The 16,227-nt window shown below is 38.0% G+C and overlaps 1 protein-coding gene across 1 annotated transcript in view; it reads right to left on the minus strand.

The window, feature by feature from the left end:
- COL1A2 (collagen type I alpha 2 chain) overlaps positions 1-15,820 on the minus strand; it is a 50,045-nt gene extending 34,225 nt beyond the window's left edge. The window contains exons 1-14 of the mRNA XM_073329671.1: positions 15,751-15,820; positions 12,976-12,983; positions 12,314-12,331; positions 11,590-11,625; positions 9,653-9,736; positions 7,923-7,979; positions 4,303-4,347; positions 4,139-4,192; positions 3,761-3,814; positions 3,325-3,378; positions 2,671-2,724; positions 2,320-2,373; positions 408-452; positions 58-111 (exon numbers count right to left, since the gene is read on the minus strand). Coding sequence (XP_073185772.1) covers positions 58-111; positions 408-452; positions 2,320-2,373; positions 2,671-2,724; positions 3,325-3,378; positions 3,761-3,814; positions 4,139-4,192; positions 4,303-4,347; positions 7,923-7,979; positions 9,653-9,736; positions 11,590-11,625; positions 12,314-12,331; positions 12,976-12,983; positions 15,751-15,820 — 687 coding nt within the window. The remainder of the gene's footprint in view (positions 1-57; positions 112-407; positions 453-2,319; positions 2,374-2,670; positions 2,725-3,324; positions 3,379-3,760; positions 3,815-4,138; positions 4,193-4,302; positions 4,348-7,922; positions 7,980-9,652; positions 9,737-11,589; positions 11,626-12,313; positions 12,332-12,975; positions 12,984-15,750) is intronic.
- Between the last annotated feature and the right edge of the window lie 407 nt (positions 15,821-16,227).

The following is a 16,227-nucleotide window of genomic DNA, read 5'->3' on the forward strand; positions in this document are numbered from 1 at the left end:
AAGGCACAGTAAATATGAGTTAAGGTAAGTAAAATATACAGATACGAAGTCACTTACAACGGGTCCAGGAGAACCTATTCTTCCTCTTTCACCAGGGAGGCCACGAGCACCCTGGAAGAATACATTTAATTAGTTATTTTGTACATGTGAGGCAAAACATTCACTGAGCAAGACATGACTTCAGTTTTGCCTCCATCACTGTATTAACATTCTTCAGAGGAATAGGTTTCAGATTTTAATTCTGATCAGGCAAAGAATGTCATTCTAGTTAAACATGCACTGTTATATTAGGATGACTGACTTTAACAAAATTGACCACAGTGATTGGCAAGCATTAGAAGAGCTAGCTGAGAAATATCTTACAGATTTAGCAATTTTCTACATTATGAACAATAGCAAATACTCACAGCTTGTCCTGGGCTACCATTTTCACCATGGGCACCAGGTTCACCCTATTAACAATAAAAAATTGTTCGTCGGTTAGGCCTACATTACATTTCTAATGGACTGTTCAGTGGCCCTACAGAGATTTTAAGGGCCTGATCTTACTCTTATTGATCTCAGTGGGAATCATATCGCTGTCCTCAGTAAGAGCATATCTGCCCCTAAAGTCCCTAACGTTACATATCTAACATGTAGAACATCCCCATACTGTGAGTAAAAGACCAGATTTGATCAATATTTTTCAGTAGGTTTTTTTTTTTTGGCCTCGCTCCCCCTCCTTTTTTTTTGCCTTAGGTCAAGATTACAAACGCTGGGTCAGCCCACTCCATCTAATGGCCAGAAGTAAGCCATTACCCCAGTGCCTGGTATCTTGAGGCCAGTGATCAGAGATATGTATGGGAGTCATCCAACTGAACACACCTTTTTCTGTCCTTTGACCACTAGATGTTGCCCTGGATGCTGTCCCATAGGTGAATATATCACTGTGCTAGAGCACTAATATTTTGTTCTATAGAAGTATTATGAAGCTACAATATGGTTTTGCAAGAACTGTTGCAATGTAATTTGAGAACAAATAAATTTTGCTGGTTGACAGTGTAACATATATTTGTATGCAGTAATACCATATGGTGTGTTTGGTTTGTGACAATAAAAAGGTGTAATATAATGTATAGCAGAGCTAAAATTCCCCCAATAGTGGCTCATTTAGCCTTATGAATCAGTGTTATAATCTGCATTCTATACGTCATGGATTCATGTAAATTAGTCCCTGTGAATATATCTGTTCTCCCTTAATCATGGGTCCTCCAAAGTAATGACAAGGCCAAATTTAACCCCGGTGTAACTTCCCTTTCATCAGCATAGATACACCATTAGTGATTTTGGCTTACTCTGTTTCCAGTCATTAGTATTCATAACTCATGTGTTAATAATTGCTCTCTCATTCATTTCACAATTTTTGTCTGATTTTCACCTGCAAGTATTTAACAGAAATTTTGATAGCCTAATAGCTTGCCATTAAAGAAGTCAGCAACCAGATAGCATGCTGCATAGAGATATGAGAATTCTGTACTATAATCAGCAGCATTCATTAGTAGGCCCCCAGAAAAAAAGTGATGAAAGGAATTGTGTGAAATTTGTGTGTTGCTGATTTACTAACTGTGAAAATCAAACCTCTAGTGTGAAATAAGCAAAAGTATCCCAGCTCCCAATTGGTTGTTTCTATCAACATTGCTATGAAGGACTGAAATGAAAAGGGAGAAAAAGTATGAAGGAAAGAAAGAATGACTAGTTGGGGAACCTAATAAGTTGTTAAAAATGCCTGTGTTTATGTGATTTTCCATTTCTCTGCCACGTTTAAATTCAGTTTTGCAACACTGCTCTTTAAATCTGTTGCTAAAGTGTGGCGTTGTGAAGAAAAAAGCCCAGAAAGACCAACACAATCTGAATTAAAGCAACATCACCAATCGTCAATGTTCTAACAGAAGGCAGTACCACAATACATGGCTAAGGCAACAAAATTTTTCGGAAAGGGGAGAGATTTTCATTGTAATGGACTTAGGGTGTAGGGGAAGGAGAATCATGATTTTTTAAATACTGCTGGAAAGCTAATCCGTAGGGGCCCAATCCTGCAGCTCTTACTCAGTAGAACGACTCTCGCGAGTAACAGCTCAAGGCCCCGGGCATGATCTCTCTTGTTAAGAAATGACATGTATTTCTGTTACATGGGTCAGCTGATGTCAGAGTTATTTCATCCTGAGAAATGTTTAGGTGACAATGTAAGAGATGAATTGGAGATAATAGCATGTGTATTTTGCTGGAGGAAGTTGTAAGTGCCCTATGTTTTAAACTCCATTATTCTGATTTAGTTTTTACCTTGACACCTGGTGCACCGGCTTGTCCCCTTTGACCATCCAGACCGTTGTGTCCCTATATTGGATAAAAAATAATTATTAAAATATATCGTCTTGCCAATATTTATTCATGCCTACAAACTGTCATTCACAGGTGGAAGGTCTATCTTTCCACTATCCCTCAATGCTAATCATATGGTTGTTTTTTCTTCCATTTTGTTACATCAAGGACACATTCAAGGGTTTAACAAGACTCATTTTGCTAGTCCATACATTTACAATGTCTCTCACATTAATCTGTGACAGATTTACGGGGACTTCAATATCCTGAGATATTTTCAGGCTTGACCACATAGGTAAGAAATATGCTCACCCTAATTCCTTTAAAGCCAGGCAGACCAGGAGTTCCAGGGAAACCACGAGCACCCTTAAAGGAAACAGAGGGAGAGTGAAGGAATGTCTCTCACATTAGCAATTATAGCTAAAGGGAAAAATGATAACTTTTGCAAAATATACTCATGTATTGACCAGATTAATAAATTAGGAAAAAGATTTTAGCTATAGGCTGGGAGCCTGAACCTGTGAAATACTCAGCATTGTCAATTCCTATCCTTCACAGGGCAGGCACTTAACTATTAAGCACAATTATTAACAAGAAGCAGCCAATTGCCAAGTTCTTGTGTGGGATGCATAGGGTGTAGATCATAGCTGTTAGGACTCCAAATATGTTCTATACTAGTGTAGTCTTCTACACTAAAGGATCCATTCTCCTCTTCCTATGCAATTCCTTGCCCCCACCAAAAAAAAAAAATTAATATAAGCCCCTAAACGTTTCTGATACACAGAACCTCTAGCTCCATACAGAAGAATATAGACACAGAAGAATCCCTTAGGGTATGGAATGGCAGAGTAGTCCATTCAGGCCAGTATTACTAGTCTGATAATATGTTCCTTTTCCTAAATGTCCCCAGGTTTTATCAACTACAAGGCAATTATTTGGTTTAATATATGATAGGCAATTGCTCACCTGAGCACCAGGAACGCCCCTCTCACCAGATCTTCCAGGTTTTCCAGGGTGACCCTGAAAAGTGACAGAAAAGAAAACTAGTTGTGTAAACAAAGGCAATGGAACCACTTTTTAAAAATTGTTGGAGCTTATCTTCAGTGCATGGATGCTACATTTGCTTTAATTTCACTTTTCCTGTATTTTTGAGGCTTGAGGTCACATTTGGAAAGGTTTAATATTTGTCTGTTTTACATTATGTTGAAAAATGCAACATGATTTCTATAAAATCAATGGTTTGGGGAGTTGTGGTTCATTTTTTGGTGGGTGTTTTACACTTTTGAGTAATTGTCACCAGAACACCTAGGGGTGTCACTGAAATAAGATAAGTTTAATTTAGAGATTTTAATCATGAACATCTGACTCTAATGAAGATGAATGGTGTTTAATAACTACTTACATCTTCACCAGTCTTTCCAGGAGGACCAGCTGGACCACGGGCACCAACGGGACCCTATAAAAAAAGCACCAGGATTATGAAGTTGAACAATTGAAGTGAGACTGCTCAGTTGCTTTGATGTTCAATTTGAATTAGAGATGGGCCTGACATGGGACCCTGGTTCTGAGTCCTTCCATCCCAAGTTTTGTGGAAGCCAGCTGATTTTGTAGTTTATGGACTTTAGACTTGTGAAAGTCTAAGCCTCATGGCTCAGGCCTATCTCTGACAGGAGCAAATGGAAACAACAAATTCAAATTCCTCTGGACATGCACATATATAAAAATTTCAGAGTTAAGATCCGCTTCAAATTAACAGTAAGGGGCAAAAAAATCTACTTACTGTTTGACCAGGTTCACCAGGTTCACCAGCAGGTCCTTGGAAACCTTGAGCACCCTAGAAAAAAATAAGTTTTCTTAATATCGTCTTATAGAATAAACTATTCATATTCTGTATGTGTATACTCCTTCTCACCACCCCAATGGCTGTAATCTGAATACACTTACAGGGGGTCCACTTGTTCCAGGTGCGCCTCTGGGTCCCATTATACCCTAGAAAAAAATATATAAAAATCCTGTTAGCATAATAATAATAATACTTGGCCATTATCTAGCGCCTATCATTTGAGGAGCACAAAATATGTTACAAACATTAATTCATTAAGTCTGACAACATTCCTGAGGAGTAGGAAGGGATTACAGCTGCCATTGTGCAATAGTTGAAGCACAGGAGGTTAAAGTGATCTGTCTCAAGCACGCAGCCAGTCAAAGGCAGAGCTGGGAATAGAACCTAGGAGTCCCCTGACTCTTCTTCGCCTATTAGCTTACCACCAACTCAGCACGGTATATGTGTGATATAATGAAACTATTAAAGGCACACTGCCAATGCTGACAAGTCATTAGACTTCCTACTTTCTTTTTGGCTTGTAGGTGAGGATATAAGTGCCCTCGCACACGGTCATTCCTCCTCTTGGGTTGCCTGCACTATTCTTGTGAGCAAACAGGCAGTGTGAAAGGATAATGACACTACTATGCACATCCCCCCAGTCATAAACAAACAACAAAAAAGCCTTTGTTAAAGGAAGTTACATTTTAGGGTCTCTCGACCTTGTCAGTGGCTCTTCAAAGGAAAGGAAGAGATATTGAACAATGAAATCTGATATCATTGCAGGGCAATAAGAGAAAAAAAATCTAGATAATGAATGATTATATATGTTACTATTACTATATACTGCAAAATCCCTGTCAGTGTACCACTTTGGAAAGTGACTCTGTGTATACATTGCATATGTAATATTTTGCCAGATATAGAGAAATTATTTTCATTTAAATTCTCCATTTTGCATTTTTTGAACTTCACAAGGCAATCCATAAAGTGTTACTAGTTTATTCTGCTAAACTGATATTACGAAGCCAAATTATGCCCTTAAAGAGGATTGTTAATAGACTAACATGCAATCTGTTAACAATGGTTTTATATATTACAAAGCAAACACAGAAACAAATAAATAAGACACCCCAAAACTCATCTATCTAAACTTCCAACATACAAATTCATATTTTATAGGATCTAGAGTGCTTTATGTCATAACTGAAATAATTAAGTATTAACCTTATAATAATCTAAAATACGAATCTGGGAACATTTTTAGATATTCTGAGAGCAGGATGAAAAAATATATAACAGCGTTTCAGTACATCAGATTATGCAAAATTAGGGTCTCTTAAAAATGTGGACAGTCCTCATTAAAACTAATGAAAGCAACATATGCCTATTGAAAGAAGGACATTTCCCTATGGGATCGAGAGAAATCTTAGTGGGTGATGAGACTGCACAAACTGTATTTTACAATACGTGATATGTTTACCAAAAGATGTAATGATTTGGAGTAGAATTCCTGCCATGTTGACTCCCTGAACAAGGCCTGTGGACTACTTGTCTCGCTTAAACCCTCAAAATAGGGTCTAAGCAGGACTGGAGTGATGCATGGGCCTTGCACTGGCTCTTTGCATGAAGGTGAATTACACACCCATTTTTTCCCTATTTTTTCTGTGGCATTTAGAAATAAAGATACAATATTTCCTACAAGCAGATTTTGCTAAAATTCAAGATCTAAGATTTCTCACTATGAAATCACACAAGTTTTGGATATGATTAAGGAGTCCATTCTTCTTGCCATGTGGGTGCATTATTCCCATTCATGCTAACAGAATTTACTCATGCAGTACCTGTAGATATAGTGGTTTCCATTAAAAATTCATCATTTACCCATAGTTACCTTTTCATGGAGACCATAGTTATTTACTCACATGATTGGTTATATACTGGTATATATATTGGTATGTGGGGGAGGTAGGAGTACAGTAAACACGGGCATAGCTCAGATTCATTTTGAATATGTATAAATTCCATTCTGTCCAATCTTTCAGTGCTTCTGCACTCAAAACTCCCATTGAAGATAAGGAAAGCTTTGAATGTAGATTGATTTTCACTGCGCTACATTTTTATTTAGAGCTGTCACAGGAGAAAAAAAAGTATTAAACAACAAGGGGGCATAGGCTCATCTTTGTCCATGTAGCCCCAATAGTGTTGCTGGTATGGGGGATGATATACTCTATTTGTTCACTCTTTGTGGAAAATTCTTTTGTTAGCCCTTTGCAACAGTGACAGCCACAGGGTGAATGAATCCTCATGTACATTTTCTCTCTTCCTCCCAGGGACAGAGACAGCCTCCATCTAGATGTTCAGCTGTAAATTGTTTTATCCCTCCCCAGAGTTATCACTGAAGCATTATGAGACACCCTGCTATTTGTTTCTCTATACGCTGTCAAAGTACATTTTTATGATCTATTAATAGAGTTCATATATAGCTGAGAAATCTGAACAATAGTGATACGTATTGGTTATGGAGGGAATGAGTGTAATTAATGCTATGACACGCAGGTGTGTCAACATCTTTTTATGAAAGTTTCATATCTAAGCTGTTTTCAGGAATGGAAACACTAATCAATCAGCCCCAATACTGAACAGTTTAGCTGAACAAGTTGGGGACAAATTCTACACTGAATTACAACCATACACCCACTAGTAACTTCAATGGGGGTTGCACAGCTGTAAAATAGGGCAGAATTCAACTCACTGATTATATTTTAGGTACATTGACAACATTGATATTGTGTGTAGTCACTGTTCCTGGAGACAGAGACAAGTTCTACCTTAATTTACACCTCTGACTACAATAGAGTTACACAGATTTAACTGAAGGCAGAATTTAGCCCATATCCTGCTATCCACATACATATACAACATGATCCAAATGGAGAAGCAAATATACTTCTAAAATATCCATTTCTACAGATTTAGCAGTAGTAGGTAGATAAGGCTCTCCCTCAGGATAGGCTTTGCCTATATGTTTTTTATCAAATACAATTTGATCTTTACTCAATTCACTCTGTATTGTGAGAGCTATTTTATATGTCTGTTTTGCCTAATTACTCTTAGATGTGATAAGCATTGGAAGTAGATGACTCAAAATGGAATCCAGGGACCAAATTATGCCCTTATTAAACCTGTGCAATCCCAATGAAGTCAACGGAGTCATACAGTCGTGGGGGTAGAACTTGCTCCCACAAGTTTCTCATATCAATGATGCTGAGATGAATTAGCTGAGGTAGCTCTTACCAGGTCTATCTTGGTATGACTGAGATTAATTTCACTGTCAACTTTCTTCATTCTCAAAACACAATTTTCTTATGTCTCATTATGGGGAAAAGGATAGTGAATAAAATGAAACTATTACCTAAGATCAGACCATGAGCTTCCCTGACAAAATAAGGGTCAGATTCTCAGTTGGTCTATAACGGCACAGCTCCACTGATGTCAAAGGAACTACACAGAGATACATCAGCAGAGGGTCTAGCTCTAAGAATGCACTGCAAACATTTTCAATGGTCCCACATCAAAAGGACAGCAAAACCTTTACACTGACTCAGACTATGATATGATCACCACATCCATTTTAAACTATGTTGTCAGTTATGATGCAGGTAAGATATGTAGTAAGGATCCAAATGAAACATTTAATAAACATGATGTAAGCTGTCGAATGAAGGAGAATGTTGCCTACCATGGGTCCTTGGCCGTAATCAGCTGCTTTAGATGGATCATACTGAGCAGCGAAGTTCTGTAGGAGAGAAAATGTTTGAAATTCATATTATACATAAGAACTTCATTAATACTATCAGTCTTTTAGATCTATTTTATATGCTCAGATCACCTGATTTTTGTTATATTTGCTGGATAATGGTTTATTTTAACTTCCTTAAAATCTATAATAATGGCAACATTTATTGAGTCCATCTGTGTTTATTCAAAAAATTAAATTTTCCTTAGTAATAGTTATGCCATTTCACATAACTCTCTCAGCAACATTTGTTCAACAGTAGCTGAGATAGACTAATAATATGAGTTGAAAATTCAGAACATAAAACTTATGCCCATTTAGAAGAGGTAAATATTCTTAAATCACCTAAATCATCTTGGACAAGTCTCAATTTGAGATGCTATGTACATTTATCATTGCACCAACCAGCTGGACTTAATGCTCCACCCCTTTGAATCTGCAAGTGAGCTAGGGCTCTGCAGCTTTTCAGAAGATCTGAAGTGCCCCTACATTCTCAAGAAGACTATAGTGGACTTCATGAGTTTCCAGATTTTTATAGAAGGAGATGTTTTCCTTACTGAAATTTTTAGAGAGAAAATGCTCTGTCCAACTCTTAAACCAAGATGAAATAGAAAATATTCCTTTCATGCTTTGGGTTCCTTTTAAATTCCCATTATTTTAATGTAATATTTAAAATTTTAACTTAATATTTTAAAATAAAATTTTAACTTAATATTTTTTAGCAGTTTTATGTCTGCTAAAAGGGAAAAAACAAAAACCCATTTCTTTTCCCAGTGAAGATGAAAGTGGGTTAATCTCCCTGGGGCCCCAGGGTTTTATAGTGCCTGCCCACTAACACGTCATCTCTAAGACCTTATGCCTCTTATGAACTTAATGTAGGGTACTCAAAAGGTTAAACCGGCATAACAAGGCCTTCTGAGAAGAAGCGAAGCACACATTGTTTCTGCAAAAAGGGTAGAGGAGACACAATCCATTTAAGCTCTGAGACACTGATATTGTTCATACTGAAAAATTCAGAGGGAAGAAAGATATAGTTTATTAGCTAGTGAGAAGGAAAGAAGCTAGGACATACTCTCCAATATTCCCATATATGCAACTTCAACACTGACTGTTAACTTCTAAAAAGTTAGCACAGTCTGAACTTCCATTGCCATGTTGTTTCACCATAACAGTACATTTACTACATTTTTATTTTATTTATATATAAATTATTATATTATATTATTTCTACACTTGGTTTCAATACTAACTTCCCCTCATGTGAAGCCAACAGCAAAAAGTGCTGTCTTGTTTGCCCATGTGCTTAATCAGTATGGATTTCATTTAAGTTAATTCCTGAATAACAAAAATATGTCATGGGTGCACAGATCTGAGATGCTCAGACAAGAAAAAAAATAGCATTAGGGAATCGAGGAGTTAATTCTCCTCTTCATGCATGTGCTAAGTACCCTACTGACATTTATATGGGTCCCAAATTCATCATGGGAAATATACCCCTCGAAGAACATTTCAGTGAAATGGAATTAAGAATCCCATCCCATTCCAAGTCCAACAGAATGTTTTCTCCTATTCTAAAGTGAAATGCCTTTATTTTCTGATAGATGTATATTTAATCAACAGATGCTACAATGCATGGATGATCAGTTTCAGTAATTAAAATTTGGATGTCTTACTCCGCCAAGACCTGGAGGACCAGGGAGGCCTGGTGGCCCTGGTGGACCATCTTCACCATCTCTGCCTGGTATACCTGGTAGACCCTAGAGTCAAAAAGATGAAAATGAAGTGAATGTTAGGAGTAGTTGAAGAAGATTCTGAACTTGTGAAATCAGAGGTAAGAAAGAAGCTAGGACATACTCTCCAACATTCCCATATATGCAACTTCAACACTGACTGTTAACTTCTAAAAAGTTAGCACAGTCTGAACTTCCATTGCCATATTGTTTCACCATAAGAGTACGTTTACTATGTTTTAGAGCATCAGAGGCTCTTTGGAGCTTTTATTAGATCCATGCTCTCAAAAATGGCTGTTAAATTGGGATGTTCAATTTTGAAGTACTGTCAAATTTTGTACCTGCAATTTGCATACACAGGGCCCGATTCTGCCATACTTATTCACACTAAGTAGCACTAAGGGGATATTCAAAGTGAGTATGGGCAGCTGACACTGGCATAGTTATTTTTGTGCCCAAATGTCACAAATTAAGTCTTCTGCAGGTACAAATAACTGGGCATGCAACAACTGTGGGCACAAATGAGCGGGTGTACAAAACGGCCCCTGAAAACTGGGGGGAAGTCAGCTGAGGCTTCCTGGGCAGAACCCTCCACTGGTGTAAATCAGCATAGCTTCATTACACTCAATGCAATGAGACCAATTTACATGAGCAGTGGATCTGGCCCAATATAGTTACAAATCTGATGACAGAAGCAAAACAGAGTGCTGTAAAGATTTTCTGTTCTGTCCCTCTACCACAATTGACGATACTCTTCATTTGCTATAATTGCTTGAAACTGCATATGCACAACCAACTTGTGAGCCAAATCTATCCTCAGTTACACCCATGCAGCCCCGCTACTTTGTGCCTTCAGTTACAGGTGTGATTGAGGACAGCATTTAGTTTACTCTGTATTTTGGGCCCAAACTGTTCTCCAAATGAAATCTGTGGTAAAACTCCCATTGACTTCAGCTGGAGCAAGACTGGGACCACTGTACACACACTACTATATATTGTTACAATACGGAAAATAATTCTTAAATGGATTTAGATAGAAGTAAATAGTGTAAAGCAAATATACAGCCAAAAGTATATGTATTCTTCTTAATGGTTTACAGTGTGGGTGTTAAAGCTTGTAAGTGATCATTACACAAAATATGCACCATATCATGGCATTTCCATGATATAAAATGATGCAAAACCACAGCCATCACTACTGCACCTTGTGAAGATAAAAAATATGCCTCCCAAAAAAACTGCTGCGTGACACCAAAGCAAGCCAGAAAAAGAAAATGGATGTAAATAATAGGAGTATGTGAAAGTTGTAATTAGATATGTAACTATCTTCACTTACAGTTACATAAACAAAATCCATGAATGAATACCTCCTTCTCATTGACCAGTAGAATATACACAAGATACATTTGCCTACAAAAGTTTTTTCACCACGTATATTTGATTTACGATAAGTGAAAGCTTCTCAGGGCAGGCTTTGTCTATTCTGCTTAGTGTTTTGCATAGTTTTATCTTTACCCAATGCTTTGAACCAGCTCTGAATCTGCACCTTTCCGCGTCAGCTTTTCTTTTCCACTTTCATGTCACCGGCCTCCACTGTGTACAGTTGGAAATTATTCTTCAGACTATTGACCAAAGGTACTAGGCCAAGTTCTGAACTCACACCTGGGCAGCCCCAGCACCTTAACCAGGCTGCACAAATGTCACTTGGGGCAGAATCTGGTCTGCCATGTAATTTACCTTTTATAAAAGTGCGTACACAAAACTCTCACAAGTGAATTTATTTCATTACTTGTGCTTTAATGTAGTTGGTTCTTTCCTATTGGTCCTCCAAAGACAATTGTTCTAACATAAATAGTTGAACAACAATCATGGTTCCTTACCCTTTCTCCTGGTGGCCCTCTGTCTCCTCTGGGACCCTGCAGAAAGAAAAAGAAAACAATGTAATTTGCCATGCAGTCCTCCAGCAAAATATATGAACACATAAACAAATTGCATTGTTTAGAATAATCAATTTGTGAAAGTGTGACAAAACTACTATATTATATATGCCACTTATAGTTACTTTGATAGATATAACTGATCTTTTCCCTATAACTTATTAAGAAGGAGGAGTAGGCTATAACAATATTTTAGTTAGATAAGCACAGAATAGTCTGTGGAAACACATCCATGTAAAGTTTATTTTTGTTTTACTCCACACTGAATAATTAGCACTAATATGTTATTTATTTCTAAAAATAACATGTATTTTCTCCATCATTATAGACCTGAATAGGTGCCACTGTTGTGTAAAATGTGTATTTGTCATCAATTGCTTTCTGAAATGTTCTCAAGAATATAACTTAGTTCTCTGTGTTCACAATTCTTCTCTCAGGTAAACCAGTGTAAATCCAGAATCTATGTTTACACTAGTGTAAATATAGCCCAACAGCTGTTTTCTTCTTTTTACTGTCTAATAATTTAAGTGCTAAATTGGTCAAGTGTCTGAAAGATAGGTTAAATATGTTTCTTTTCAACCTATATCCAACAAAATGTTAGTTTGTCTGTGAAAATTTCATCAAAATTCTTAAACAAACAATAATAAATAATAATAACAATGCTTACCCTCCGCCCTGCAGTTGCCTAAAAAGGAATGAATTATAACAAAACGGAAATTAATAACAGTTCTATCACAAACCCTATTAAATTACTATAATATACAAACACAGAGATTCAGCCTCTTAAATCAAGTTCTATATTTTGTAATTGCTCAAAAATCTGTACTTGTGAAATTGCTCTAAAATCTAGGAGAAATTATGTATATTGTACACATTATGTTAGATTATTAATGCATACAGCTATCTGTTAAAAACTTACATGTACAATTGGCTAGTTTATATTTACCACAGCATGCAAACAAGGTATAAATAAAAGCACACCTGAATTCATTCATAATCCTTTTGATTAAACAACATTTATAGAGATACTTAAGCTTTAAAGTATAATAATCTCCAACCCAAGGGCCATGTATAATATCCAAATGTCACAGCTATGTTATTTCCTCTTTATATTATTTTCACCTACGAAGGCAGTCTCTTAAAAAAGCCCTGCCCATTTGGAAATTGGGGTGGGCACATTTCTAGACAGTCCCTATAGCACTTAATGATTGCTAGCTTTTCCATGATCATCTTGGGAATTAAGGTAAGTGAATGCCAATTCTGAAGAAAAAAGGTGCCTAGCTTGTTAGTTAAGGGTGAATATTGTATATTGAATGAAATTATACTGACCTCATTTGCTGGAAAAAGAAGGAAAAAGAAGAAAAAATAGATTGTAGGTTACAATAGCTTTAAAAAGCTTAAATTTCAATGCTTGTAAAATACCCCAACATTTAATTAAGATTATTAAAATGTTAGTTTACAGTAGTAATTACTGAGATTTTATGTGGAGAAACAGATTGACTAAGGAAATTAAATACAGAACTACATTTTATATTGTAAGACTTGGATGTACTATGTGGACCTGATCCTGCAGCGCTTTCTCAGGAAAATCTCCCATCAAAATAATAACTGGGCCTAGGGACGGAGGGAGAGGGGGGGAATGGGGAGGAGGGAAGGGGGAGGAGAAGGAGAGGAGAGTGCGCGCGCGAGAGACATAGAGACAGACAGGGGGACAAATCCAGCAACACTGATGCATGTAAAGATCTTGATTGAAAGGAATAATTTTCCATTTTCTTGTAAATGGCTCCAAGCTCATTTTTGTGAAGTTGGGGGAGGGGCCTACTTCAACTCATCAATATTTCTGATATGAGAATTCTAAACACAATGACTACAGATACATTGTATAGGAAAGTAATTAGATTAGCCATCAAATGATAAATAACTTTCTTTATGGACACTTTTGTTATTCAATACTACATAACAAACTGTTCAAGGGTGCTTTTTAGTGCTTTGAATCTCCCAAATGAAAAATCTATAAAATTATGTTTTTCTCATTTTATTTAATTTTTGCAGACTGCAAGCAATTTAGTCAAAACATGTCTATTCTGGCTCAAAATTGAGCAAGATAATCTGTACTTTCCACTATATTTCGACCACACTGAATTGATATGTTTAAAACTTGAGTGTGCGTCTTTTAAATTTTCAGTTTGGCAATTTATTATGATCAAGACCAATGCCAGTGGTTGGTACAGTTTAACAGAAAGATGACTGGCATAATCCAATATACAGAATATTGATTTGTAAAACATATTATTAAAACATCAGTTTGGTGTGCTCCCAAATACCAAACTGAATTCTAGTTATCTAAACTAGCAGTTTAATATAAAAATGTAAAACTTTGGGTGTTAAATGATAATTATTTCAGGTTAAATTCTCTCCTTATTATCCTTTTGGAAAAGGTCATATGTTCTTAAGTTTAGGGTTGACTGACATGATGGAATTCCCCCATGAATCCCCTTCATTTTTGGAAGGTCTCTGTCTCTTAGAATGTTACTGGAATTGCAAAATGTGTTACTATTTCTTCTTACCACCAGAGGGAGAAAAATGTCTATGTTTAGCCTCAGCCAGGGAGTTGTGAGGGTCAAATTGATAATAAGTAGATAGTGGAAGAGAGGAAGCCAGTATGGTCGTAAAGATATTACAGTGATAACTTTTTACTTCTTTAGGTCCTTTCCTGTGCTCTGGACAATCAGTTATTCAACACTGGTCACCATCGTAAAGTCATTGCTGACTTAATGCTCTTGACAGATCAACCATCTATCAGAAAGGATGTCATTGAGTAAAAGCATCATCTGTAGAACGAACAGAGTTTGCTTGTGTGTAACATATTGGATATTTATGGGGAAATTTATGGGAATATTGTGTTCAAAAGCTTACTTATGGCATCCATGTGCCATTTGAAGGAATACAGCTGGCACAGATGTATTTAGCCAGTTAGATCATTTGTCTAGAGATGCTTCCACATGGGCTCTACGCACAGCTCATTTTTATAGAAAGTCATGTAAAGGAACAAGTGTTCGACGTGCAAATGATTTTCAAATGTTGCATTAAAGCAAAGGGACTCTTGAATTTCTCATTCAGTTAAGAGGCAAGACTTGTTAAGACCTCTAAAGTCTGGTTTTAAAGTTTACCAGAAGGGGGCACTATTCCTGAGTTAAGTGAGCGTGCGAGAGAAGAGCTCAGCGTCTCCATAAGGCAATACTCGGCATATTACTTCACTTTTTACACACTAGCTCAAGAAACATTATTTTTTCACAGTCAGATTTTTTTCCTAACAAGTGTTTTCTTTCTTTCTCCAAAGGTACGATTTTAAATTTTCTAGAAAACAACCAGCCAACCCCCGAGAGATCTGAACTTTAATAACTTCTCCTTTTGAGGCTGGATCTAATAAACTGAGACACTCTCCATTCTTTTCCAGAGTAAATCCATCCCGACTCCACAGACTTTGAGACGGGGTCCCCTGCACTACTCGTTTCCTCCCTCCAGAGGGCGCCACTTGGGCAGAAGCCAGCAGCAGCCGCCCAGACAAAGCTGTACAACGCCCTAACGTTACTGTTCTTGCAAGGAGAGGGTAAGCTGTTGCTTTCCAACCCCTCCCCCTCACGGACCTTTTAAAAAGTTAGTCTGAAGTGCTACACAAGTATAATTTTAGTGCAGCTAGGAGGATTGCTCTGCCTCCTATAAATATCCCTCTGCTAGGAGTTGAAACATCTGCTCACAAATGAAGACTTTCCATTCGCCTTTGGAAAACACCATCTTCTTTAAGGAGAAAGAGGGAGCGTGGGGATTCTTTGGCCTCCTGCCATCCTCAGACAGAAAAAGAGCGGGGTGTTTTTTGGTGGTTTTTTTTTTTTTTAAGTGAAAATCCGAACTGGGCGGACACTCTGCACTGGCTCAGTGGCAATGACATTAGATGCAGGCTGTATAGCTCCACACTGACAGACACCCCCCCCCGCTCCTCACCCTCAAAGGACAAGAAGTCTAGGGAGAGTGGGGAGTCTAAGGACACCCCTTCCCCCCCCAAAAGAGACCTCCCCACACCGCAAACAAGCCGAAAGCACTTACATTGACATGTTGCTAGGTATGAAGTTACTGCGAGCAGCAACAAAATCCGTGTATCCACAAAGCTGAGCATGTCTAGTTGCTAGACATGCAGACTCCTTGTGTTGCAGAGCCCCTGGTCGGTGGTTAGATATTACCTATGGGACGCAGGCATACAGTCGTGGCGAGTAACTCCAAACTTAGCAGAAACCTGCTGCCCGGGATGCTAAAATAATAAAGCCCCGCTCGGCCGTATTTATACGGCAGGAGGTTCCCTGGGCTGGCGGGTCCCCGAACGCCTCGCAGCCAATGGCGGAGCAGCAGCCCTGGGGGCCCTGCGAGGCTCCCAGGCCGTCACGTGCTCCTTATCTCCGACCTGCCCCGGCAGCTCTGGCGGCAGCTGGGGAGGCCGGAGCGAGGGCGGGGCAGAGGGCTGGAGGGGGTGCGCGTGAGGGGTGGGAGGGGGGGCAAATTGGTTCCATTCTTCGTGAGGACGTGGCC

This window comes from Lepidochelys kempii, chromosome 2 (genome assembly GCF_965140265.1).
Source record: "Lepidochelys kempii isolate rLepKem1 chromosome 2, rLepKem1.hap2, whole genome shotgun sequence".
In the NCBI taxonomy this organism is placed as follows: Eukaryota; Metazoa; Chordata; order Testudines; family Cheloniidae; genus Lepidochelys; species Lepidochelys kempii.